Here is a 25,676-nt window from a genome sequence, read left to right as displayed (position 1 = left end):
TGATATTAGGGTAATGCTAGCATCATAGAATGAGTTAGGGAGTATTTCCTCTACTTACATCCTCTGAAAGAGATTGTAGAGAATTGGCATAATTTTTTCCTTAAAGTTTTGGTAGAATTCACCAGTAAACCCATCTGGTACTGGAGCTTTCTGTTTTGGAAGGTAATTAGTTACTATTTCAATTTCTTTGTTAGATAAATGACTATTCAGATTGTCTATTTTCTCTTGTGTGACTTTTGCCAAATTGCATCTTTCAAGGAATTAGTACATTTCATTTCAAACTTGAAATTGGTCCATTTCATTTCAGGTGATTAAATTTGTGAAAATAAAAAAAATTGTGAAAATAGAGTTGCTCAGAGTATTCCTTGATTATTTTTTTATTTTTATTATTATTTTTTAAAGATTTTATTTATTTATTCATGAGAGACAGAGAGAGAGAGAGAGAGAGGCAGAGACACAGGCAGAGGGAGAAGCAGGCCCCATGCAGGGAGCCCAACGTGGGACTCGATCCCGGGTCTCCAAATCACACCCTGGGCCGTAGGCGGCACTAAACTGCTGAACCATCCGGGCTGCCCTGATTATCTTTTTAACATCCATAGGATCTATATTCATTTCTGATATTAGTATTGTGTTATCTCTTTCTTTTTCTTAGTTAGCCCAGTTAGAAGCCTATCAATTTTATTGATCTTTTTTAAAGAACAGTTTTTGGGTTCATTGATTTTCTCTGTCAGTTTCCTGCTTTCAATTTCTTTGATTTATGCTCTAATTCTCATTGTTTCTTTTCTTCTGCATACTTTGGATTTAATTTGCTCTTCTTTTTCTGTTTTCCTAAAGCTCAGGTTTAGATTATTGATTTTAGATCCTTCTTTTTTATATATGCATTTTTATGTTATAAATATTCCTTTAAGCACTTATTTCTTTGCATCCCACAAATTTTGGTAAGTCTTATTTTAATTTTGTCTAGTTTGGAATATTTAAAAACTTCTCTTGAGATTTCTTCTTTGACCCATGTGTTATTTAGAAGTATGTTGTTTAGAGGTGCCTGAGTGACTCAGCTAAGCATCTGACTCTTGATCTCAATGACTCTTGAACTCAATGCAGGGGTGAGTTCAAGCCCTGCATTGGATTCCATGCTGGACATGGAGCCTACATTGAAAAAAAAAAAGTGTGTTGTTTAGTCTCCATGTATTTTGGTATTTTCCAATCATCTTTCTGTTATTGATTTCTAATTTAATTCCATTGTGTTCTGAGAGCATTGTATGATTTCTGTGTTGTTGTTGTTGTTGTTTTTTAATTTGTTAAGGTGTGTTTTATGGCCTAGAGTGTGGTCTGTCTTGGTAAATGTTTCATGTGAGTTTGAGAAGAATGTTTATTCTGCTGTTGTTGGATGAAGTAGTCTGTAGATCTTCATTGTATCCAGGTGACTGATGGTGGTGTTGAGTTCCACTGTGTCCTTGACAATTTTCTGCCTGCTAGGTCTTCCTCACAGGGATGCTGAAGTCTCCAACCATGATGGTGGACTCATCTATTCCTCTTTGCAGTTTTAATAGCTGTTGCCTCACATAGTTGATGCTCTGGTGTTGGGCACATATATGTTAAGGATTATTATGTCTTCTTGGAGAATTGACCCCTTTGTCATTATGCAATGCCCCTTTCGACCTCTGATAACTTCTCTCACTGTGAAGTCAGCTCCACCTGAAATTAATTTGGCCAGTCTTGCTTTCTTTTGATTAGTGTTAGTATGATCTATTTTCCTCCATCCATTTACTTTTTTGTTTGTTTGTTTTGTTTTAGAGAGACAGTGATTGGGGAGGAGGAGCAGAAGGAGAGGGAGAGAGAGAGAATCTTTTTTTAAATTAATTAATTATTTTTATTGGAGTTCAATTTGTCAACATATAGCATATCACCCAGTGCTCATCCCGTCAAGTGTCCCCCTCAGTGCCTGTCACCCAATCATCCCAACCCCTCACCCACCTCCCTTTCCACTACCCCTTGTTCGTTTCCCAGAGTTAGGAGTCTCTCATGTGAGAGAGAGAATCTTAAGCAGGCTCCACGCCAGCATGAAGCCCAATGCAGGACTTGATTTCACGACCTGAGCTGAAATCAAGAGTGAGACACTTAACCAACTAAGCCACCCAGGCGCCCTCATCCATTTACTATATTTTTTTCTTTTTTTCTTTTTTTTTTTTTTAGAGAGAGAATGAATGTGAGTAGGGGTATGGGGTAGAGGGAGAATCCTTGTGATTCTCTCTCTGGGTGTGGAGCCTGATGTGGGGTTCTGTCTCATGACCCTGAGATCATGACCTGAGCCAAAATCAAGAGTTGGATGCTTAACCAACAGAGACACCCAGTTCTCCTACTTTTAATCTCTATGTCTTTATATCTAATGTGGGTTTCTTGCAGACAACTTATTGTTTGGGTCCTGTTTAATCATCCACTCTGACAATCTTTGTCTTAACTGGTGCATTTATACCATTCCAAGTGCTTATTGATATAGTTAGATTAATATCTGCCATGTTTGTTACTGTTCCCTGTTTGTTGCCCTTGTTTTTTGCTTCTATTTTGGTCTTCCATTCTTCCACATTTTGTAGTTTTAATTGAGTATTCCATGTGATTCCATTTTCTCTTTCTTAGCATATCAGATATATTTTTTGTGTGTGTGTGCTTTTCTTAGTTGTTGCCCAAGAATTTGAATACATGTTTATAGTTATCTCAAATCCACTTTCAAATAACACTATACCACTTCATGGGTAGTGTCAGTAACTTAAAATAACAAAATATTTCTAATTACTCCCTCATGTCCATTGTATCATTGCTGTCATTCATTATGTATATACATACACACACATATATAAAATATACATAATTAAATTTTAATTATATAACATATTGCTATTATAATAATATATATAATGTATAATGTTATAGCTATTATTTTGAAAAAAAACTGTTATCTGTTAAATCAATTAAGAACAAAGTTTTTATTTTACCTTCACTTATTCTTTCTTGCGTGCTCTCCTTGGTTTGTGTAGATCTGAGTTTCTGACCTCTCATTTTCCTTCTCTCTAAAGAACTTTAACATTTCATGCAAGGCAAGTTTACTCGTAACAAGTTTCCTCCATTTTTGTTTGTCTGAGAAACAAATTTGTCCTTCACTTTTGAAGAATACAAATTTCTGGGGTTTTTTCCCCCTTCTAGTACCTTAAATGTTTCATGATAGTCTCTTGTGTGCATGGTTTCTGAGAAGTTGGATGTGATGCTTATCTTTACTCCTTTATCAATCAGGCATTGTTTTCCTCTAGCTTCTTTCAGGAATGACCTTTTATCTTTGACTTTTTGTAGTTTTTTTTTCTTTTTTTTTTTTGCATTTATCCTGTTTGGTGTTCTCTGAGCTCCTTGGATCTGTGGTTTGGTATTTGAAATTAATTTGGGGGAAATTCTCAATGATTATTGTTTCAAATATTTCTCTCCCATTCTCTTGTCTCCTTCTGGTATTTTTATTATGCATATATTAAACTTTTGTAGTTGTCCCACGGTTTTGGCATATTCTATTCCATTTCTTTAAGTCTTTTTTTTTCTGTTTTTTATTTTTTGGAGGTTTCTCTTGATACATCCTCAAGCTCGGAGAGTCTTTCCTCAGCTATGTCTAATCTAATAATGAACACATCAAAGATACTCTTTATCTGTCACAGCGTTTTTTATTTGTAGCTTCTTTTTGGTTCTTTCTCTGAACCTTCATCTCTCTGCTTACATTGCATACTGTGTACTACGTTCATTAGAGCTGTTGGCCTATTAACCACAGGTGTTTTAAATTCCTAATCTGATAATTCCAACATCCTTGCCATATCTGGGTCTGGTTTTGTTGTTATGTTTCTGCTTTCTCTTCAAGCTATGTTTTCTGCCTTTTAGGATCATCCTCTTTTTTTTTTTTTCTTGATAGCCAGACATGATGTGCTGGGTAGAAGGAACAACCATAAATAAGCCTTTAGTCATGTGATGCTAAGGTGTAGGACGGAGAGGAGAAGTCTGTAGTCCTACGACTAGGTCTCAGTCTTCTGGGGGGCCTATGCCTCTGGATTGTGAACTTCATACGAGCTTTCCAGTCTGCACCCACCCCCCATGTGCTACCCTTAGGTTAGGTGGAATTGGATGGCTACAGTGGCCGGAGCTGGTGTTTCCTTTCTCCCATGTGGAAGGCCAGAGCTGGCTGGGTTTGGATATTTTGGGTCAGTGAGGCTCCAATAAAACCCCAGCCGGTTATGTCCTGGTTAAATAGTTTCTCCTGACAGTAGACCTTGTTAAGTAGAACAAAATGCTGCTGCGGAATATTTCAGAATGTTTCCTCTCCCCCTTCTCCTAGCCAGAAGCTGGGATTTTTCTCTAATATTCACTGTAAGGGCGAGGTCAGCTATTGGAGGTGATACTGACATAACTGTGAGGGCCCCTCACACTTGGGTCCCCCTGGAGTTTTTAACTTTCAAAGGTATCCACACTGTGCCTCTAGCAATTTGTCAGTTATAGGTCAAAGTTTCCCTCTCCTGGGCCTGGTTCCCATGGAGGTTGCGGCTTCTGGATTTCTGTTCTGTAATTTGGGTTTTCTTATAGTTGCCTGGGTCTCCAATTTGGGGGGGAAGCAGTCAGCTCTGTGACCTCACTTGTCTTAAGAATCTAGGAATAGTTACCAGTTTCTCAGTTTGCTCGGCTCTTGATTTGTTGTGAAGATGGAGTGGTAGCTTCCAAGCTGCTTACATGGCAGACTAGAAATGAGAAGTCTTTCATTCCTTTCGTATTACCCTAGTAATAGTTCATTGTGTGAATATGCCTCATTTTCTCTGTTCATTCATCAGTGGATGGATATTCGAATTGTTTCCTTTTGTTGTTGTTGTTGTTGTTGTTTTAAATTATTCCGGATAATACTGCTATGAGCACCCATATTCAAGTTTTTGTGTGGACATATGTTTTCATTTCTGTTAGGTATACACCTAGCAGTGAAGTTGCTGGATCAGATATGAGCACATATGTTTTAACTTTTTAAGGAATTACTGAACTATATTCCAAAAGGGAGGCACCATTTTACATTCCCACCAGCCACATGTGAGAGTTCTGAGTCCTCTATGTTCTTGCCAATACTTGTTATTATCTGACTATTTGATTATAGACATCCTAGTGGGTATGAGGTGGTAACTCAATATGGTCTTTTTAAAAAAAGATTTATTTATTTATTCATGAGAGACACAGAGAGAGAGACAGAGAGAGAGAGAGGCAGAGACACAGGCAGAGGGAGAAGCAGGCTCCATGCAGGGAGCCCAATGTGGGACTCGATGCTGAATCCTGGGATCATGACCTGAACTGAAGGCAGACACTCAACCGCTGAGCCATTCAGGTGTCCCTATATGGTCTTTTTTTTTTTTTTAATTTTATTTATTTATTTACTTGAGAGAGAGAGAAAGTATGAGCAGAGAGGGGGATAGACAGAGAGGGAGAAGCAGACTCCCTGCTGAGCCGGGAGCCTGACGCAGGGCTCCATCTCAGGACCTGGAGATCATGACCCGAGCCAAAGGGAAACACCCAAACGACTGAACCACCCAGGCACCCCTCAATTTATATTTGATTTATATTTTCCTAACGGCTAATGATATTGAGCACATTTCCGTGTGCTTAGAGCTCATTCATATATCTTCTTTTGAGAAATGCCTATTCAGATATTTTGCCTATTTTAAAATCAAGTTTTTTTTTATTGTTGAATTTTGAGTGTTGGTTATGTCTTCTAGATACAGAGCTCTCATCTGAGAGCACCTGGGTGGTTCAGTCAGTTAAGCGTCTGCCTGTGGATTAAATCTTGATCCCGGGTCCTGGGATCCAGCCCCACGTCGGGCTCCCTGCTCTGCGGCGAGTTTGCTTCTCTCTCTCCCTCTGCCCCTCCCCACTGCTCATTCTCTTTCTTTCTTTCTCTCTCAAATAAATAAATAAAATCTTAAAAAAAAAAAACAAATCATTCATCTGATACATGATTTGCAAAAGTTTTCTTCTGTTGTGTGGGTTGTTCTTTCACCCTCCTGATGCTGCCTTCTGAAGTGTAAGAGTTTTTAATTTTGATGATGCCCAGTTTCACATTATTGCTGCTGTTGCTGCCTATGGCCTGTGTGTGTGGTGTCGTAGCTAAGGAACCAATGCCTAATCCAAGTTCCCAAAGATTGACAACTATGTGATCTTCCAAGAGCCTTGTGGTTTTAGTTCTCACATTTAGGTTTTTGATGCGTCTTGAGTTAATCTTTGTAGATGGCATGAGGCAGCGGTCCAACTTCATTCTTTTGCAGGTAGAGTTTATTTGCCTCAGCATGATCTGTTGAAAAGACTAATCTTAATCTCTCAATTTTTAAGTGTTTGGCACCCTTGTTAAGGAAGCAATTGACCTAAAATATGAGGGCATATTTCTGGATCCTGAGTTCTGTTCCATCGATCTATATGTCTGTTCTTATGCCAGTACTATAATGCTTGATTCCTGTCACCTTTTGTATGTGGTAAGTTTTGAAATTGGGAACTGTGAGTACTCCACCTTTATTCTTTTTCAGGGTTGTTTTAGCTATTTTGCTTTTGTTTAGTAGCCATATAAGTTTTAGGATCAGTTTGTCAATTTTGGAAAAGTGATGGGATGCTGCTGAATCTGTAGATCATTCTGGAAGGTATTGTTACCTTAACAACAGTAAGCTAGTAGTGAATCCATGAATATGAGATGCTTTTCCATGTATTTGGTTCTTCTAAAATTTCTTCCAACAATGTTCTATGGCTTTCGGTGTATATGTTTTGCACTTTTTTGTTAAATGTATTTCTATTTTGATGCCTTTATAAATGGATTTTGTTTAATTTTTCCCCCAGAGTGTTCATTCCAAGTGTATAACAAGACAATTGATGTTTTGATATTAATCTTGTGTTTTCTAACCTGCTGAACTTACTCAATCTTTTTTTCAGATCCCATTTAAAATTATGAAGGGACACCAGCACATTGTCACTTCCTGTAACTTCTGTGTGGATGACACAAAGCTCCTCAGTGGGTCCTATGACTGTACTGTGAAGCTGTGGGTAGGTGGCCTGGTGTAGCTGGAATGACAACATCCCAGGAGGGGATGTATCTTGTGGAGAGTGCGCCAGTACTGAGTCCCCAGATATTCAAGGATCCAAAAGATTCAGAGAGAACTTTCTGAGCAAAATGCAATAAGGAGAAGCCCAGGGAGGGTCCAGCCCTAGTGTCAAGTCACTGGAGAGAGATGGGTTTAGTGTAGTTGCTGCCAGCCTGTTGACTTGGAAACAGTGGGAAGGGGGAATGGGGATCTCTTGTTGGACAGGTCCAGCTGTGCCTAGAGCTTACCTGGGACCTCTGACCTGTGACATCTCTTTGGGTCTCCTCCCCACTTTAGAAAATTCACTTCCATCCCCAGAGATGGTCTGGCCAAGCCTAAGTGGTCACAGTGGACAGAGAAGTGGCCAGGACTGGGACCTGTCCATGAGGGGTGGTTGGGAAGGGCAGGCTTAAGCATGGGTCAGTGCCCCCAACATGCAGGAAGCAGTGGTACAAGGAACAGGGGTGTGATGAGCAAATGAGGTTGCTGAGACGTGACCCCTGAGAACTCTTCCAAAGCCACTGGGCATAACCCACAGATGCTGGAAGGCCTGTCCGGGGGTTTTGCTGGTCAGTCAGGGGAGAGTGATGAGGGAGTGGAGATGGGAGATGGCAATGGCCATCAGGGGCTGGGCCACAGATGGCTGTGTGGCTGGGGCTGGGCCCATGGGGGACGACAGTCCATTCTGCATTTTGCCATCTCCTCTGGCTTCAGGGGGGGAAGGGAATAGAACCTGAATCTGGGCTGGTTCCTGGGTTCAGGTGAAGGATATAGCTCCTCACTCTCCAGATGACCACAGAGGTCATCTTCTGTGTCATCAGGGGGTACCAAGGCCAGGCACACTAGACAGGAAGGTTTGGGGGTTGTCCAAGTGGTTCAGCTGTGTGACTCTGGGTGGTTACATGACCTCCTGGGCCTCCTTGAAACTCCCCAGGTCCAGCTGCATGCTGGGGCTACCGTGGGGCGGGCCTGCCTGGCCCGTACCTGGCTCTAACAGGCATCCATCCTCACCTCTGCTGTGGCTCATGATCTCCTTCTGGAGCCTTAAACCCTTTCCCAAACTTCTGGGGTGACTGAGAAGCCAGGGGCGAGGGGACTTTGCTGGTTGTCATCACCCAGGGGAGGGAGAGGACAGCTTCCCCATGTGCATCCTGCTTGGCCAACTCAGATCCCCCTCACATTCTTCTCTCCGTTTGAATTCACAGAAGGACTCACAGGGTTTCTATCTGTTTGGGCCAAAAGGCTCTTGACTCTAAAAAGGGAAATCTGCCTGTTTTCTCCTGTCCCAAAATGAGAGACCATCCACCGAGATGTCCCTGGTTCCCCACAGTGACCTGGCTGCCTCGTCCATGCTGCTGTATCCAGGATGCGGTCACTTTGGCCTTTCCAAGTGTCCCGATACCAGCCTTGCTCATGGCCTTGCCTGCTTGTGCCACTTTCTCCAGGTCCCTCCCTGCACCCCTCCCTGCCCAGAGTCTCCAGTTGTCTACCTTGGCTGATTGCACTTCCTCCAAGAAGTCCTCTTTCCTCCTCCTGGTTCTTTTTTCCCCAATTTTGCCCTTTGGCTGGCTCCCCCTGTGGCTCTCCCTGCCCTGGCACAGCTGCCATTCCCGAGCACTCCCTGGAGAGATGACTCAGCCATTACCCAGCATACTGCCCTCTCCTGTCGCAGTATCTTGGCCAAAATGTCCCTTTGCCTCTCCCTCCACTCCCCACTCCTGTTACTTCCCATCACCTGTCTCCTCCTCTTGGGTCTCCCCTGGAGCCCAAGCATCTGATTTAATCTTTTGGAAGTTCCCTTCACCCTCGCTGTGGACCCCTGTGAATGATTTGGAAAGTCCATACGTGTGTGAAGAAGCTGGGGGGAAAATCTTTTTTTATTTTGAGAGAAAGTGGTAGGGGGAAGGGACAGAGGGAAAGAGTCTCAAGCAGACTCCGTGCTGAGTGTGGAGCCTGAAGCAGGATTCAGCCTCATAATGGTCAGATCGTGACCTGAGCTGAAACTAAGGGTCAGATGTTTAACCAGCTGAGCTCCCCCAGGAGCCCTGCAGAAAAAAATCATTCTTAATTCTGCACCTAATATCCCTCTACGATATCAGCATGCCTCTTCCAGTCATTAAGAAATAGCAACTTTGGTGGATTTTGTCACGGCACAGAGAGGAAATGAGAGCCATCATTTCATGACCCTGAAGCTAAGTGCTGTGAAAATGTCGGAATATATGTTTATTTTTCTTGTTTTCCCACGTATACATGGGTTCACAAAATTGAGACCATAAAGGAACACTGTTTATATAACTGTGATAAGCTTGGCCTGGGGATATTGTCACATTTCCCTATTTTCCCAACTATTCGTTGGAGCCACTCTTTCCCATTCATTTAAGGTCTGACCAGCACCCCTGCCTTGAATTATCTGAGTCCACAGAGGGGTTCCTGGCTCCAAGTGCCAGGTGAAGGGGGAGCGTCTTTCACTTATTTATTTCAAGAAATATTCAATACAGGGACACCTGGGTGGCTCAGCGGTTGAGCATCTGCCTTTGGTTCAGGGTGTGATTCCGGGGTCCTGGGATTGAGTCTCTCATTGGTTTCCCTGCAGGGAGCCTGCTTCTCCCTCTGCCTGTGTCTGCCTCTCTCTGCGTCTCCCATGAATAAATAAATAAAACCTTTTTTAAAAAAGAAACATTCAATACAAAACAGAGACATTTCCACTGCCTCTGAAATTTGCTAACAGAATCTGGCTTGTTTGCCATCCATCTCCTGTGGAGGGATTCCTTGACAGCAGTGCACCTGTTCTGGAGGGTGCTCCTCTGCGGGCGCTGTTCCTTCTCTTGGCCATAAGGTGTCACTATCAGATGCTGAAGATGCCCAGGATCCCTGGTGGCAGTTCCTTTCCAGGGCTGCCCTTAGCCGGCCCGGGGGTGGGCTCCCCGCAGACTGCGGTTCTGGGCCCCACAGCGATGGTTTTCTTAGTTCTGTGTTCGTGCTGGAGCACGAGCCAGGGAGGCCGGATCGCAGGCTGCCCGGACCGGTTCTTTCCTCCAAAGCCACTAGACTTGTGAGTCCAGGCTCGCAGTATGGATGTGTCCTGTCCTGGTGAGCTCCTCCTTGGATTCCTGCTGTCCCCTCATACTGCTGATCAGGGCCTGCTGTGCTACCCAAACGTGACCCCACTCTTTGATGTCTTAGGGAAGGAGGGTTGAGGGCCTGGGTCGTGCAGAAAAGAGTTCACCTGGCGGATCTGAGGCCACCAGCGAGGATGGCATTGGCCAGCATCTGGGAGCTGGACTGACCCATGGTGTCCTGCAATCCACTAAGAGATAAAGGGGGCTCAGCATACCCAGACTGCGGCATAAGCCATGTGGTTTATGCTGAGCACCTGCTTTCCTTCTGGGAGTCTGCATTTTGGTGTACATGAGAAAATCCCCCAAAAAACCCTGGGCCCCAAGGCTCGGGCACATCTACCCAGTAGAAGACACGTCACAGGTGGCTGGAGGAATTAGTCGTGTCCCGTATGTCCCCCTGGGAGAGACTCTTGGAAGCTTGCCTGCCCCCCCCTCCCGCCCCCGGTCTCCTCTGGGCTCCACCCCAGGCTCCTTTCCCTTTGCTGATTTTGCTCTGTCCTTTGCTGTAATACAGCTCAGCTGTGGGTCTGTCTGTGGGTCCTGGAGAATCACCCAGCCTGGGGGGCGGTCTTGGGGACCCCTGACACAGGGTCCTTCCCACCCCACCCAGCACGATTGGGCTCCTAACGCGGAGTGGTCTGTGCCGTCACAGGCCCGCCTGGCTCGGCCAGAAGCTCCTGAGCCCGGGGCACCGCATTCTTACCCAAGAGCTTTCTAGGAATTCATTGTCTTACCAGCCACCCGTTTTCCAAGGGGACTTTTCCACCCCAGCTTATCCTGAAAAGCTCTTGGCACATTTCTAACTGGAAATACTTCATCTCTGCCGCAGCGGGCACTTTTCACTTTGGCACTGTGTTTTATTCTCTTCACCTCATTCCCTTCATCTTATTGAGTTATTCCCTGGCGTCGATCTCGGCACATTCTCTAGGTACTAAGGGCCAGCTCGCTCGCAGTGGCTGTCACCCCGCTGTCGCCCCGGTGCCGGCGTTTGGTTCACCTGCTGCCTCGAGGTGGCCAGTGCCAGCGTGTCTGCTGTCCTCCCGAACACGTGGTGAACCTTCCCACGCACAAGCCTTTGACCTCAGTTCGTTAGGAGAGACCCCTCGGAGCAGAGGTGCTGGGTCGAAGGGTGTGAATTTTTTCTTTTTTAAGATCTGATTTATTTATCTGAGAGAGAGAGAGAGAGAGCACAGGGAGGGGCAGCAGGAGAAAGCTCTCAAGCCGAGTCTACGCTGAGTGTGGAGCCTGACGCAGGGCTCGATCCCAGGACCCCAGGTTCATGACCTGAGCCACCCAGGTGTGCAAGGGGTGTGGACTTGTAAGAAGTTCTTGAGAGCTCTTGCTGGATCCTGCAAAGCCTCTTCATCCAGTAGAGATGGACAGAACTGTCAGCAGCGCTGCCCGCAGAGTGGCCTGGTCTGGGCTGTGCTGGTGCCCTGGAGGGGGCGCTCTCCAGGGACCCCACACTTGGGGAGGCCAGGAAGCCCTTGTGGCCTTTGGGGTGGAGCGAGGGTTGAGGGGCCCGTGGGTTGTCGCACTTGGCTGTGCTCCACCGGCTGCTCAGCGGCCTCCTGCCCCCTGTCCCCCGTTGCTCCGAGGATGCTGTGGATGGCTCGGTGGTCCGGGATTTTGAGCACAGGCCCAAAGCTCCTGTCTTAGACTGCAGCGTGACGGCCGACAGCAGAAGGTGACCTTCCCCGCGCCTCGCCCTGGGCGGGCGGCCTCTGGCTCCCACCTGTGTCCCCAAGGTGTCCACGTTCTGTGTGAGCGTCAAGGGGACGTGACCGCTCTTTGAAAACATAAAGTGCTAAAAAGACAGCACGCATCGAGGCTGCAGTCTGCCTTTCCTTCGTGGACCTGCCTTTCCGTGGCCCCCCAGTGGCCTGCTACATGGCAAGGGGCCCTGGCGCTGGAGGCCCAGGTGGCATCTCACAGGGGAGTTGGAGGCCCAGGGGTGCCCCCCCCCCCTGGGAGGCCTTGGCTGGAGCTCCTCGTTTTCAATAGGACACAAGGGCTTTGCATGATAATAGATTTGCTGGAGCTTCCCGCCCCTCCCCGCCCCCCCCCCCCCCCCCCCCACAGCTACTACAAAGCTAAGAAAGACTTGGGTGGGAATTCATCTCACACGGGGGGGGGGGGGGGGGGGCACTGAGGGCCGTGGAAACACGCAACGGGTGGGCGGTACACGTACAGTGTTATGTACAAAGGCACATGGCTGCTGTGTTGCTAAGCGTCCAAGAAAACATTCCAGAACAAAGGGAGCTGCCCAAGTGTTTCTGTAAAACAGACAGGTGAGCAGAGAAGGAAGGGGTCGGTCCGTGTGAGCCGCATGTATCTCCTCAGCAGAAGACGGTCGTTTGCAGAAGGGAACGGTCCCATTAATGCCCCGAATGTGGGAGAAGCTCCCTGGGTGGCGGGGGGACTTAGCAACGGCGGGCAGCGGTGCCTTGGCGTTAGGTTCCATCCGTGTCCAGGGAGGAGCATGGAGGGGGCTTGGGGAGCATCTTGAGAAAAATTTGGGTATTTACGTACAATCTTGGTCCTAAATTAGAGAGATTTTCTATGTTTTTTTTTTTTTCTTTTTTCATAGAACCCATAGCTATAACTGTCTGGATCATTTTCTTGGCAGATTTGTCACAGCGTCCCACGACAAAGCGGTGAGGGCTTGGGACCTTGAGACAGGCAAGCTGCTGGTGAGTGTGGCCCCCCTAGCACGCAGCGAGGTCTTGACTGGGCATCTTGGGGGGGGAGGCTTGGGCCAGGCCCCTGGGGGTAGGAAGGGAAACCAGGCTCTCAGAAGAGGAGAATTTTCTCAGGGACACTGGGTGATGGAGGTCGGGCATTGGGAAAGAGAGCTTCTTGGGGCAGGCAAGGGAGGGCTTTGGCTGGAAGGACTGGATACACGAGAGGGGGCGGAGAGGGCACGGCATTCCAGGCTCAGGGAAGTGCATAGGATCAGAGACCCGCCCTGTGGGGTGTTGGGATTCGATGGGACAAAGACCACGTGGTCAAAACACCACGAGTGTTCTGGGGAGCGGCCTCTCTGCAGCAGCCTGGAGGGGCCTCCGTCCATCCATCTGTCCAGTCCATCAGGGACCAGGCTGACACTCCGTCTGTCTGTCCCTTGCCCAGGCAGCCCTGGTTCTGTCGGGGTTTGGGGAGGCTCCCCAGGGAGCTCCTCATCACCTCCCCTTTCTCCTCTTTTCTTCTCACTGCAAAGAGCAGTTTATATTCACTGTAAGGAGCCCAGAAATTATAGTCAATACCTTGGCATCTCTTTTCCTACATCTGTGTGCATTTCCCTCTGAGCACAGGTGAGTATGTGCTGCTAACAGCCCAGTGTCCTTCTGTGCATCTTTTCTGGATCTTGACTCTGTTTTCACTCAAAAATAAATGGTGGGTAGGGTTACATCCGTGTCATCCTTTTTCAGGGATGCATAGATATCAGGCTGTGTTTCACTATTTTTTTAAAAAAAGATTTTATTTATTTATTCATGAGAGACACAGAGAGAGAGAGAGAGAGGCAGAGACATGGGCAGAGGGAGAAGCAGCTCCCTGCAGGGAACCTGCTGCGGGACTTGATCCTGGGACCCCGGGGTCATGCCCTGGGCTGAAGGCAGGCGTCCAACCCCTGTGTCACCCGGGTGTCCCTGTAGGCTTACTTTAAAACGGTGACAGTGCCAATACTGTAACAGTAACATACAGAGAGGCCCTCCTTTCCTGGAACGTTGATCGGCTTGTTGTCCCCTCCCCGAGGTCGGGTGCCAGCCACTCCAAGGGGACAGTGAGTGACCTGAGGGCCTGGGCTGCAGGGTCTCATCTGTGGTGCGAGGCGCAGGGAGGTACTTAACGAACCCCCGTTTACTGAACTGGGTAGGAGGAAAGTTGGCCGTTGCCAGAACTGCGCTGCCCGTCCTGCCAGGTGCTCTACTTGGCCTCGTCGCTCTGGCCTGGGCACAGCCTCGCTAACTACATCTACTAGTCAAACTAGGTGAAAGGAAACCAACTTTGAAATTGGGCTCCTTGGCTGCCCTGGCCCATTACGAGGACTCAGAGGCCATGCGCAGCCAGAGGCTCACGGACTGGACGGTGCACAGATGGGGCGTTTCCATCATCACAGAAAGTTCGCCTGGACGGCGGGGCTAGAGAGAAAACAACCTTTTGATTGTTGCCCCATTCAGTGGAAGATCAAACACAAAACCTTCATAGCCTCCTGTAAGCTTTCTCCCGACGGCAAGTACGTGGTCTCGGCCTTGGACGTGGACCGCGGAATCTGTATAACAGATGCGGAAACTGCCACCACCGTGTCCTACGTCAAAAGTGAGTCTGCACGGGCTCCCCGCTCTGTTCCACCTGCCGGGGCAATAGCCTCTTGTCACTTGACTGACAGTGGCCTGCCTGCCTGCCTGCCTTCTTTCCTTCCTTTCTTTTCTTTTTTTTTTTTTTTCTTTTAAGATTTTATTTGTTTATTCATGAGCGACACACAGAGAGAGGCGGAGACAGGCAGAGGGAGAAGCAGGCTCCTTGCAGGGAGCCCGATGCGGGACTCGATCCTGGGACCCCGGGGTCACGCCCTAGGCCAAAGGCAGGAGCTAAACCGCTGAGCCCCCCAGGGATCCCGGGATGTCTGTTCTTAATGACACATCACTGGATGGCCTTCCTGACCTCCGAGAGAGTGTGCATACCATGTGTGTGTGTTCGCACGCCCGAAGCCCCCTCCCATGTGTACCTTCTGTTTCTGCTGCTGAGCACGGACCTGTGACACGGGTGCTGCCCCACGGCCAGCACCTCTCCTTCCTGGGTCACCTCACACTCCACCTGCTCTCATGCTCCAGGGTTTAGTGGCACACCACACTCCTGCACACGCTCTGGCCCACCTCCGGGCCTTTGCACGTGCTGCTCCTGCTGCTGGGGGGCCCTCTTCCTACTCTGTATCTCCTGCTGACTTTGGGGGCCACTCCTCGACCTCTCAGGGCAGGGCCAACCTTCTGCGGGGCCGGGAGCCGTGACCTACAGCCCCCCTCCCCCCCGCTGTGTGGCCCCCTGTGTGCTGTGGATGGTTGCTGGCACCAGGCCGTCCCCGTTGGACGGGAAGCTCTGCGGGGACAGGGAGCGGGTCAGCTGTGCTTCTCGGTCTGAGCCTGGCACGTGGCTGGCCCCCCGGGAAGACGTCTGGGCAAGAGTCCCCAGTGAAATGCGGGGCCGGAATGCTGGGTGACCAGCTGCTTTCCCTGTGCCGCAGATCATCACGCCCGCTCTCTCACCGCGTGCTGCTTCGACTCCGACAGCCAGAAGGTGGCTTCTGTCTCCCTGGACAAAAACATCAAGATCTGGGATCTTGCGTCCCAGGCCACGCTGCTCAGCATCACCAAGTGAGGAGGGGCCCAATCCTGAGGCGGGGAGGGCCCTCGGCGCACCCCCTGGCTCGGCCTGCATGCCCTCAGCGACCTGGTCGCCGCGCGGGGCATCCCCTGGCTTGGTCCCAGGGCTCAGAGGAGGCCGGAGCTGGAAAGGTGAAGGAGAGAGGCAGCTGGGGGCACAGCATGAGCCTGGCTCAGGGGCATTTGTTTCCATGTGAGCCAACCCTGGGACACACGGCACAGGGGTCCCCTCCTGCCTCCCAAACATGAATTTCCAGCATCTTCTGTGAAGTGGTAAGATGTGATAATCCAGGGCCATGTGAGGATTACAAGGCAGGTGGCTGCCCCGAGCGGGCCGGTCCTCTCCAGCAGGCACCTGTGCCCCGTCACCCTGCCTGCAGCACTGTCACGAGCCCTGCTGGCCCCTGGGGATCTGGCCAGGGATTAAGAGGGCGCAGGTACCTATCCCGAGTGACCTTGGACCTTACGTTCTGCACCTGCAAACGGAGCACAGGTGTGGTCTGAGCAGGTTAGCACAGGCAGGTCCTTGGCTGGGGCCACACAAGCTCTGTTACTGAGAGGGACTCCCAGAGCCACCCGGATGGGGGGTGCCGGCGGCCACCTCCCTAGGGTAGCGAGGGGTGCGGGCCACAGAGGTGGTCACAGTTCCAGCGGTGGGCAAGCGTCACAGTCCACTGCGCTGTTTTCCCCACGGGGATGGAAGGGGAGATAAGCAAAGTGTGTATTGGTATTTCCAATCAACCCAAATGTGTGATTTTTATTTTTTATTTTTGGAAATGTAGCTTTCAGGGGCAGCCTGGGTGGCTCAGCGGTTTGGCACTGCTTTCAGTCCAGGGTGTGATCCTGGAGGCCCGGGATCGAGTCCCATGTCGGGCTCCCTGCATGGAGCCTGCTTCTCTCTCTCTCTCTCTCTGTGTGTATGTGTGTCCTCATGAGTAAATAAATAAAATCTAAAAAAATAATAATAAAAATAAAATCAAAATCTTTAAAAAAAAAAAAAAGGAAATGTAGCTTTCAGAGGCAGAGGTTCTAGGTGCCACATGACAGGGCTGGCTTCATGGCCTGCAGCCTCTGGAGTTACCCAGGGCCCCCCCACCATGGAGTTACCCACACGGGATTTCATGCTCTGCTGTCAATGTCCCGAAATTCTTAGTTTTTGAACAAGGGGCTTTGTGTGTTTTTATTTCGAAAATATGTAAGTTACTTTAAAAAAAAAGATTTTATTTATTCATTCATGAGAGGCACAGAGAGAGAGAGAGAGGCAGAGACACAGGCAGAGGGAGAAGCAGGCTCCATGCGGGTAGCCCGACGCGGGACTCGATCCCAGGACCCCGGGGTCATGCCCTGGGCTGAAGGCAGACGCTACACCGCTGAGCCACCCGGGTGCCCCCTCTAAATTACTCTTTGAAAAGGCAAAACGTGAAACACGGAACAAAATTAAAAAGCGAAAGGATCTCTAGTGAACAATCTCTCTTACCTGCCTCATGGTCATGCGCTTCCCACTTTTCCTCCTTCCTGCCTGTCTTCCATTCTCTCTTGGCAGCTTTATTGAGAGATAATTCACACATCAGAGAACGCGCACATTTCAAGTGAACAGTTCAGTGGTTTGGAGGATATCACATTATGTTTTAAATTTCAGCAAAACTAATATACAAATGTAAACTTTTCCTTTTTTTAAAAGATTTTATTTATTCATGGGAGACACAGAGAGAGAGAGAGAGAGACTGAGGCAGAGACACAGGCAGAGGGAGAAGTAGGCTCCATGCAGGGAGCCCGATATGGGACTTGATCCCGGGGCCTCAGGATCATGCCCTGAGCTGAAGGCAGACACTCAACTGCTGAGCCACCCAGGTGTCCCAACAACGTAAAATTTCATTTTGACCATTTTTAAAAAAGATTTGTTTATTTATTTTAGAGAGTGCATCAGGGAGGACCACAGGGAGAGGGAGAGAATCTCAAGCTTGAGTGTGGAGCTGACACAAGGCTTGATCTCTCCACCCTGAGATGGCACCCTGAGCAGAAACCAAGAGTCGGATGCTTAACCAACAAAGCTACCCAAGTGCCCCTCATTTTAACCATTTTAAAGTTAATCCCTGGCACTAATGACATTTACAGTATTGTGCAACCATCACCACTGTCTATTTCCAAAACCCTTTCATTACCCAAGCAGGAACTCTGTGTCCACTAAACCATAACCCCCACTCCCTCCAACCCCAGAGCCTAGTAACCTCTGTTCTACCCTCTGCCTCTGGGAATTTGCCTAGGCTGGATGTTCCATACAAATGCCATCGTACATAATTTGCTCTTTCGTGTCTGGCTTATTTCACTCAGCACACTGCTTGCAAAGTTCACCCATGTAGCATCTATAAGAAAGTTCATTCCTTTTTATGACCTAATGATATTCCGTCGTATGGATCAACCACATTCCGTTGATGTGCTCATCTGTCGAGTGACCCTTGAGTTGCTTCTGTCCTCAGACCATTGTGAACAGTGTTTCCAAGAACATCAGCAGACGGGTATCGGTTCAAGTCCCCACCTTCAGTTCTTTTGGCCTAGGAGCGGACCTCCGGATCAGATGGTAATGCTATACGTGGCTTTTTAAGGAACCAGCGCCTTGCATTTTAATTTTTCCCTGGGTCCTGTCAATTATAGAGCTGGAGGATTTTCAAAATTCATCATCTTAATGGATTTGGAAGCTTGCAAGAAGTAAACATAAAAAAAAAGAATGAACATAAATAAATGATTTTGGGGGGTGGATTTCAAACGTCAAGCACAATTTAGAAAACTCAAGAAGTCTATTGTATTTACCCATACTTTCGCTTATGTTCTTCCTTTCTGATGTTCCAGTTTTCCTTATTTCACCACTTCCTTTCTGTCTAGAACAATTCCTTTCAGCTATTCTTTGAGGGTACTTCTGAGAGCAACAAATTCTTAGAGCTCTCTATTCAGAAAATGTCTTGATTTTTCCTTCCTCCCTCCCTCCCTCCCTCCCTCCCTCCCTCCCTCCCTCCCTCCCTCCCTTCCCTTCTTTCTTTTCTTTCTTTCTTTCTTTCTTTCTTTCTTTCTTTCTTTCTTTCTTTCTTTCTTCCTTTCTTCCTTTCTTCCTTTCTCTTCCTTTCTCTTCCTTTCCTTTCTTTCCTTTCTCCTTTCTTTCCTTTTTTCCTTTTTTCCTTTCTTCCAAGAGAGTGCATGCACAGGTGGGGGGAGGGGTTGAGGGAGAGAGGAGGGGGGAGGGGCAGAAGGAGAGGAGGAGGGAGAATCTCAGACTCCATGCCCAGTGCAAGCCCCACGCAGGGCTCGATCTCACAACACTGAGATCACGACCTGATCCAAAATCAAGAGTGGGACACTTACCCACCCAAGCACCCCTCCTTCATTCCTAAAGGATATTGTTGCTGGATATAAAAACTGGGGTTGACAGGTTTGCTTCTTTCATTATTTAAAATCTGTCCTGTCACTTCTCATCTTAATGGTTTCTGATGAAGAATCCACCGCCATTCAAATTGTTTTTCCCCAAGGTAAGGTGCCATTTCTCTCCTGCTGCTTTCAAGATTTTTTTTCTCTGTTTTAAGTTATCAGAAGTTTATGTATTTAATTTCATTTTAAAAACATAATCTCTACCCCCAACATGGGGGCTCGAACTCATAACCTAGAGGTCAAGTGTTGTATTTGAAGTTTAATTATGATGTGTCAGGGTGTAGATTTCTTTGGGTTTATCCTACTTTAGTTTTTTTGTTTGTTTGTTTTGTTTTGTTTTTTAGATTTTACTTATTTATTCATGAGAGACACAGAGAGGCAGACACACAGGCAGAGGGAGAAGCAGGCTCCCTGCAGGGAGCCTGATGTGGGACTTGATCCCGGGACTCTGGGATCACGCCCTGAGCCGAAGGTAGATGCTCAACCACTGAGTTACCCAAGGTGTCCCCCTACTTTAGTTTCAGATGGCTTTTTGAATCTATAGGTTTATGTCTTTTGCCATATTTGGTAAGATTTCAGATATAGTCTCTGATTACTTTTTCAGCGATACCTACTTTTCCTCTGGAACTCTGATGACACAAATTTCAGATCTTGTGTTATAGTCCCACAAGTCTTTCAGGTTTTTTTTCCCCAGTCTATTTTTTGGACTGTTTAATTTATATTGTCTGTTTTGATATTTACTGATTCTTTCCTCTGTCCATTTCATTGAATATTTAATTTTGGATATCATATTTTTCAGTTCTGAAGTTTCCATTTGGTCCTTTGTCACATCTATGTCTTCACTGAGGCTTTCTATTTTTTCATTTGTTTCAAGCATGATTATACTTGTCGAAGTATTTTATGGTGACTGCTTAAAAATCCTTGTCAGATAATTCTAATGTCTGTGTCATCTCATTGTTGGGGATCTGTTGATTATCTTCTCATTCACAATGAGATTTTCCTGGCTCTGAGTATGATGAGTGATTTTTCTTTTGTGTCATGGACGTTGTGTATTAATTACATTAGGAAATAGTCGTATTTTTAAAAAGATTTTATTTATTCATTCTTGAGAGACACACAGAGGCAGAGACAAAGGCAGAGGGAGAAGCAGGCTCTATGTGGGGAGCCTGATGCAGGACTCGATCCTGGGACTCTAGGATCACACCCTGAGCTAAAGGCAGACACTCAACCACTGAGGCACCCAGGCGCCCCAATACTCAGTCTTAAAGCCTGTCCTCGCAGGCCACTTAAGCAGAGCCTAGCAAACACGGCATTCTAGGCTCCCGTCTTGGCCCTTGCTGACCTGGGTGGGATGGGAGGCAGGTTTTCCTGAGATGTTTGGCTGGAATATGGTGGGTAGTGTCTAAAGGTTTTCCATCTTGCTCAGCTATCCATTTGGTTAGGGAGAACAGGCTTTTCTTGAGGGCCTTTTTATGGTCCCCATTGTTTTGGGGGTTACAGGCTTTTCACTACAGGATATATGAAGAAAAATAAACTCTAGGGACTCCCAGCACACCATTCTTGGGTCCCAAGATATCTTGCTGGTCTGCCTTTTTGTCTCCATCTTTTCTAGTCTCCTCTTTGCTTTCTAAATGCCCAGGATTGTCGACTGCTCTTAGCAGGAGGTATAGGGAGAAGTGCATTGATTCTCCCTATACCTGTCCAGAAACAGGTACAATGTAAGCTCTTTCCTCAAACTTTTGTACTAAGTACAACAGTCTCTTATGAGAAGTGGAATTTATTTGAAATGAGAACCCCATCCTGGAAAATAGAGATAGCGCTGGCTTAAATCCCAACAACAGTGTTTGGATTCTGGGGAAGGCTTTTTATCCATCTCCAGTGAATGCTGGGATAGCTCTTAGCCTAACAGCCACAGGAATTTGGAAAATTTTACCCTGGACACCCCTGGGACATTGACGTTTCTTCTCCTTTGCTCTTACTCAGTCTGTGCATTACAAAGAACTGAAACAGAATCCAAAACTCTGACCTGAGCTCTAGAAAAAAGTTTTTTCCAAGCCTGCTTTCAAGTAAAATGATTGATTTTATGATCCAGACTACTCAGAGATGCTCATTTATGTTTATAGGTTCTCTTGAAAGCTGTTTATAACAGAAGATGAAATTCACAGGGAAAATACTTTGAGGATCACAAAGAAAACAAAAATAGCAAAGTTCTGGGATTTTTTTTTCTGTCATAAAAAGAGACATAAAAATTGAGAATGGATGACTCAAAACTTAATTGAACACACAGCATTAAGCTATGCTTTAATTACACTGAATACAGATGAGGAGAGAGGGAGTAGTTGGGAAGGGAAGTAGGAGGGTGTGGTAAGAGAGGGCTGGGGCAGGAGTACCGGGTAGAAGGAGCCAAGCCCCCACGTCTCGGAGAGAAATGAGGCAGAGGGTGAGCAGGAGAAGCCCACCTATTAAGTGTGGTCACAGTACCAAACCTAACATTATTCTTTTGACCACCACTAACGGATTTTCTGACGCTCTTTTTTCTCAAGGGTGAGGTAGCTCTAAGTAGTGCCGTGGTTCTCAATCAGGGGCAATTTTGCCCTCCGCCCCCAGTGGACAATTTTCCAATGTCTGGAGACATTTTTAGTTGTCACAGCTAGGTGTCAGGACTACTGGCATCTAGTGGGTAGAACCCAGGGTTGCTGCTAAACATCCCACGATGTACAGGGCAACCCCCTACCGCAAAGAATTGTGAGTGGCACAAAATGTCAATATAACCATGATTGAGAAATCCTGGGATAGTGTGGCACAGTCAGAGCAATTAAGATCTGGACCATGGTAACATATACATAATGGAATATTACTCAGCCATCAAAAAGAATGAACTCTTGCCATTTGCAATGACGTGGATGGAGCCAGAGTGTATTATGCTAAGTGAAGTAAGTCAGCAAAAGACAAATACCATAGGACTTCACTCATGTGGAATTTAGGAGGCAAAACAGATGAACACAGAGGAAGGGGGGAAAAGAGAGAGAAAGAGGGAAGCAAACCATATGAGACTCTTAAACTGAAGGTTGATGGAGGGAGGTGGGTGGGGGATGGGCTAAATGGGTGATGGGTAGTTCTAAGGAGGGCGCTTGTTGTGTTGAGAACTGGGTGTTGTATATAAATGAGGAATCACTAAATTCGACTCCTGAAACCAATATTACACTGGATGTTGACTAACTAGGATTTAAATAAAAACTTGGAAAAAAAAAAAAAGATCTGGACCACGGTAGGCAGAGATGGAAGGAATGATGTCCATTCGGTCATAGGGGATCAGCTACAGTGCCCGTCATCCTGGGTGTGTCCTCACATCCTCCAGGCATGAAGTGCTAATGTGTGCACCCTTCCATCTGTGTTTCAGGGCTCATTCCAGTGCAATATCAAACTGCTGTTTCACCGTCAGTGGCCATTTCCTATGTACAAGCTCTTGGGATAAAACCTTAAAAATATGGAATGTGCACACAGGGGAGTTTCGAAACTCTGGAGCCTGTGTGACTCTAATGCAGGGCCATGAAGGTTCTGTGAGCTCCTGCCACTTTTCCAGAGACAGTGAGTAATTAACCCGTGGAAAGATTTCACACCTGTGGGAATGCTGGGGGTGGCTCTCTTCACGTTCCACTCACACGGGTTTTCCGTAGGGTGGACAGGCAATTTTTAATGATGCCAATGGCGAGGGTGGATTTATTTTCAAACAAAAAAAGAACAAAAACCGAAAGGGACATTCACAGGCAGAAATGTGCAAGTAACAGAGACTCAGCTTACTGTGGCTTAGCGGCCAAAGATAGCTGTTCACCCCCATAATGGGAAAGTCCAAGGGCAGGTCTCAGTTCAGGTGTGGCTGGGTCCAGACACCAGACAATGCTGTCAGGGAGCCAGTCCTGGGAAGAGCGAACCATCTTTAAGATGCTCCCAGCACAAGTCCCATGGAAGTTTTTCATTGGCTCAGCTTGGGACACACCCACCTCTGAGCCAATCACTTTAGCAGGGGAGGCCTCTGATTGGCTAGGATCGAGCTCCCCCCCCCCCATCGGAGTTTACCCTCCAACCACAGGGACTTTCCCCGTGGGAAATCGGGGCGCTGTTGCCAAATGAAGGGTCGGGAATGCCAACGGGTGATGACGGGAAGCGCCCTCGGGCCACTAGCCTCGGCGAGGGAAGCGACTGCTCCCGACACTCAGGACCCGGTGGCTTTACTCCTCCTCCATCGTCAGGAGTGGGGTTCGCTCTGTGTGTGTTTCAGGGGCCCCCAGCCAGCACAGAAGCAACCAGAGCCTGGCTGGCGAAATGCTGGGGCGCTTTTGAACAACTTCTCTCCCCCGGTGGCCTCTGTGTGAGTCAGGCCCCGTTATGAGGGCTCCCACCAGTGTCCGTCCTTGCACTTTGGGGGGTTCGGGGCTGCCTACGGTCAACCAGCACTATCCTCACATTGCACATTTGTGCATTAGCATCCTGGGTAAAATTTACCCGTGACCCTGAAATCAGCAGGTGCGGCGCCGGCGGGAGGCCGCAGGGCCCGTGGACCCGGGCCAAGCTGCAGGCTGCCTGCCGCAGAGCTGGGCGGCGCCCCGTCTTCTTGTTTCAGCTCTCTTCTTGTAAAGCGTCCCTTCTGCGGCCTCTGTGGTGCCCAGTCGTTTTGCATGTTGTGGCGTGGGTTGCTGCTCCTGCTGCTTACGGAGCCCCGAGCCCGCCGGGTGCGGGGGGTCGGCCCGGGAGGGGGGGGGGGCGGCAGCTGGAGCCCTGAAGGGCACGCACTTCATGGTGATGGACACACAGTCCGGATCAAAGAGAGCGGGTTTCAACAGAAACAGACCCCGAACCAGGTCACGTACCGCTGGCTTCACGGATCGTCACAGCCCTGAGTACTGGGAATTGGCTGTGACGGGCTGGGGGTCATGGAGCTGCCCCAGGAAGGGGCTGGGGTGTCCTCGGAGCCAACCACGGTGGCACCTCACAAATGCAACCTCTCAGCCTGCTTTGACCTCGCGGAGGGAGGAGGCGCTTGGCTGGGGAGGATGAATCCCCCCTCCCTCCCGCCACCCCCACCACCCCCTGAAACTCTGTCATTTTGTGTCCTAGCCTCTTTTCTCGTGTCTGGAGGGTTCGACAGGACCGTGGCCATCTGGGATGTAGGAGAAGGCTACCGGAAGCTCTCCTTGAAGGTATCGATGGCAGTACCAGGTAGAGGGTCAGGTGGGGTGCTGGGTGCTGGGGATACAGCAGCCGGTGAGACAGGCCTAGAGGCGCCCACTGGAGCTGACACCTCTGTGCAGAACTGACGAGGAACCAACAAGCAGATCACTGACAAGAAATCACAACAGGGTGATGTGATAGCAACAGACCCCAAGGACTAATCCACAGAGGGTGGGCAGGGAGGGCTTCTTGGAGAAGGTGGCACTTGAGCTGAGAACTCGATGGTAAGGAAAGACCGGGTGAATGGGGGAAGGGTGTTCTAGGCAGAGGGAACAGCAAATGCAGAAACTCAGAGGTGGAAAAGTGTGGGCTCCAAAGTGATGGCGACCCACCCAGTGCTTCTGCCTCCAATTAGAGGAGACAAAAAGCAAAGTGGCTCTAACGAGGGGATGGAGTCTGACACTGCAAGAGTGCAGACGGTAGGCGGGCCCAGGGCTGGCTTCAGCTGGGCCTCGGTGAGCGCCTGGCCCGCTCGCCCGAGGTCCCGCATCCTCCCTGGTCTTGTGATCTCGTGGTCTGGCTGCGAATGCTTGCCTCCACCACTCAGGCCCCTCTGTCCCCGTGGCCCCAACGTAGACTGTGTCCCCTTGATCACCACAACATTTGGGCTCCCAGGCCGGGTCTGTCTCGAGTGCTGTTCTGCAGGGGTTCTGGGGGGGCCAAAGGGAGTTCACATCACTGCAAATAAATGGCTTAAAGCTGAGCATTCAACCTCCCCGTGTTAAAAAGTCCCTTAAAAGACCTCAGTAAGTGTCTGAACCCACAGTGGTACCTCCCTGCTGAGCTCCCTTTTACCAGAGGAAAACCACCCCCCATTTGCTTCGTCTGGCTGCAGCGGATAGGTTTGCAGTGACTTGAAGCAAAAGCCCCCGCACCAGGAGGGCCTCAAAGAACGCAAACAAGAGCCTGCAAGAGGCCTCTGGACCAGCTGGGAATATAGTCATCGACCCCCGCCCCCGCCCACCCCTGCCCCACGTTCCTGCTAGACACTTCAGACAGTACCATTTAACACACACACACACAGTGCCAGAATGCACACTTGCATCAACCACCTTTACCCTTCCCGTTCCACCTTAGATGTCATCGGTGCCACCAGGGAGGCACAGTGAGCAGCTCCTAAATGTGTGCATCCCCGGGGGCCCGACTCTGTTTTTTAGTTGTGCTCACCGAGGTTTTTCCTCTAGGTGCCTGTTAAAATTTAATTTTTCTTCAGGGCCACAGTGACTGGGTGACAGACGTTGCCATTAGCAACAACAAGAAATGGGTCCTGTCTGCTTCAAAGGTAAACGTGGCCAATCTTCGGGTAACTTTTTTTTTTTTTTTAATTTTTTATTTATTTATGATAGTCACAGAGAGAGAGAGAGGCAGAGATACAGGCAGAGGGAGAAGCAGGCTCCATGCACTGGGAGCCT

General features: G+C 48.2%; 1 protein-coding gene across 7 annotated transcripts in view; it reads left to right on the top strand.

The window, feature by feature from the left end:
* Positions 1–25,676, top strand: part of WDR88 (WD repeat domain 88) — a 45,531-nt gene that overhangs the window by 6,964 nt on the left and 12,891 nt on the right. For 5 of the 7 annotated variants that reach the window (XR_005354802.1, XM_038529454.1, XM_038529457.1 and 2 more), the window contains exons 2-9: positions 6,970–7,080; positions 11,836–11,924; positions 12,867–12,930; positions 14,419–14,557; positions 15,480–15,609; positions 22,436–22,623; positions 24,151–24,233; positions 25,478–25,546. Coding sequence is in view for 6 of the 7 variants with exons in the window: in XM_038529454.1 (XP_038385382.1) it covers positions 6,970–7,080; positions 11,836–11,924; positions 12,867–12,930; positions 14,419–14,557; positions 15,480–15,609; positions 22,436–22,623; positions 24,151–24,233; positions 25,478–25,546 (873 nt within the window). In the remaining variant the exon portion in view is untranslated. Of the gene's footprint in view, positions 1–6,969; positions 7,081–11,835; positions 11,925–12,866; positions 12,931–14,418; positions 14,558–15,479; positions 15,610–18,095; positions 18,197–22,435; positions 22,624–24,150; positions 24,234–25,477; positions 25,568–25,676 lie in introns of all 7 variants that reach the window. The other 2 variants (XM_038529453.1, XM_038529455.1) reach the window with 2 other exon arrangements.

Source organism: Canis lupus, chromosome 1 (assembly GCF_011100685.1).
Source record: "Canis lupus familiaris isolate Mischka breed German Shepherd chromosome 1, alternate assembly UU_Cfam_GSD_1.0, whole genome shotgun sequence".
NCBI lineage: Eukaryota > Metazoa > Chordata > Mammalia > Carnivora > Canidae > Canis > Canis lupus.
Note: the sequence above shows the minus strand (reverse complement) of the source record. Positions and strands in the feature narration are given on the sequence as shown.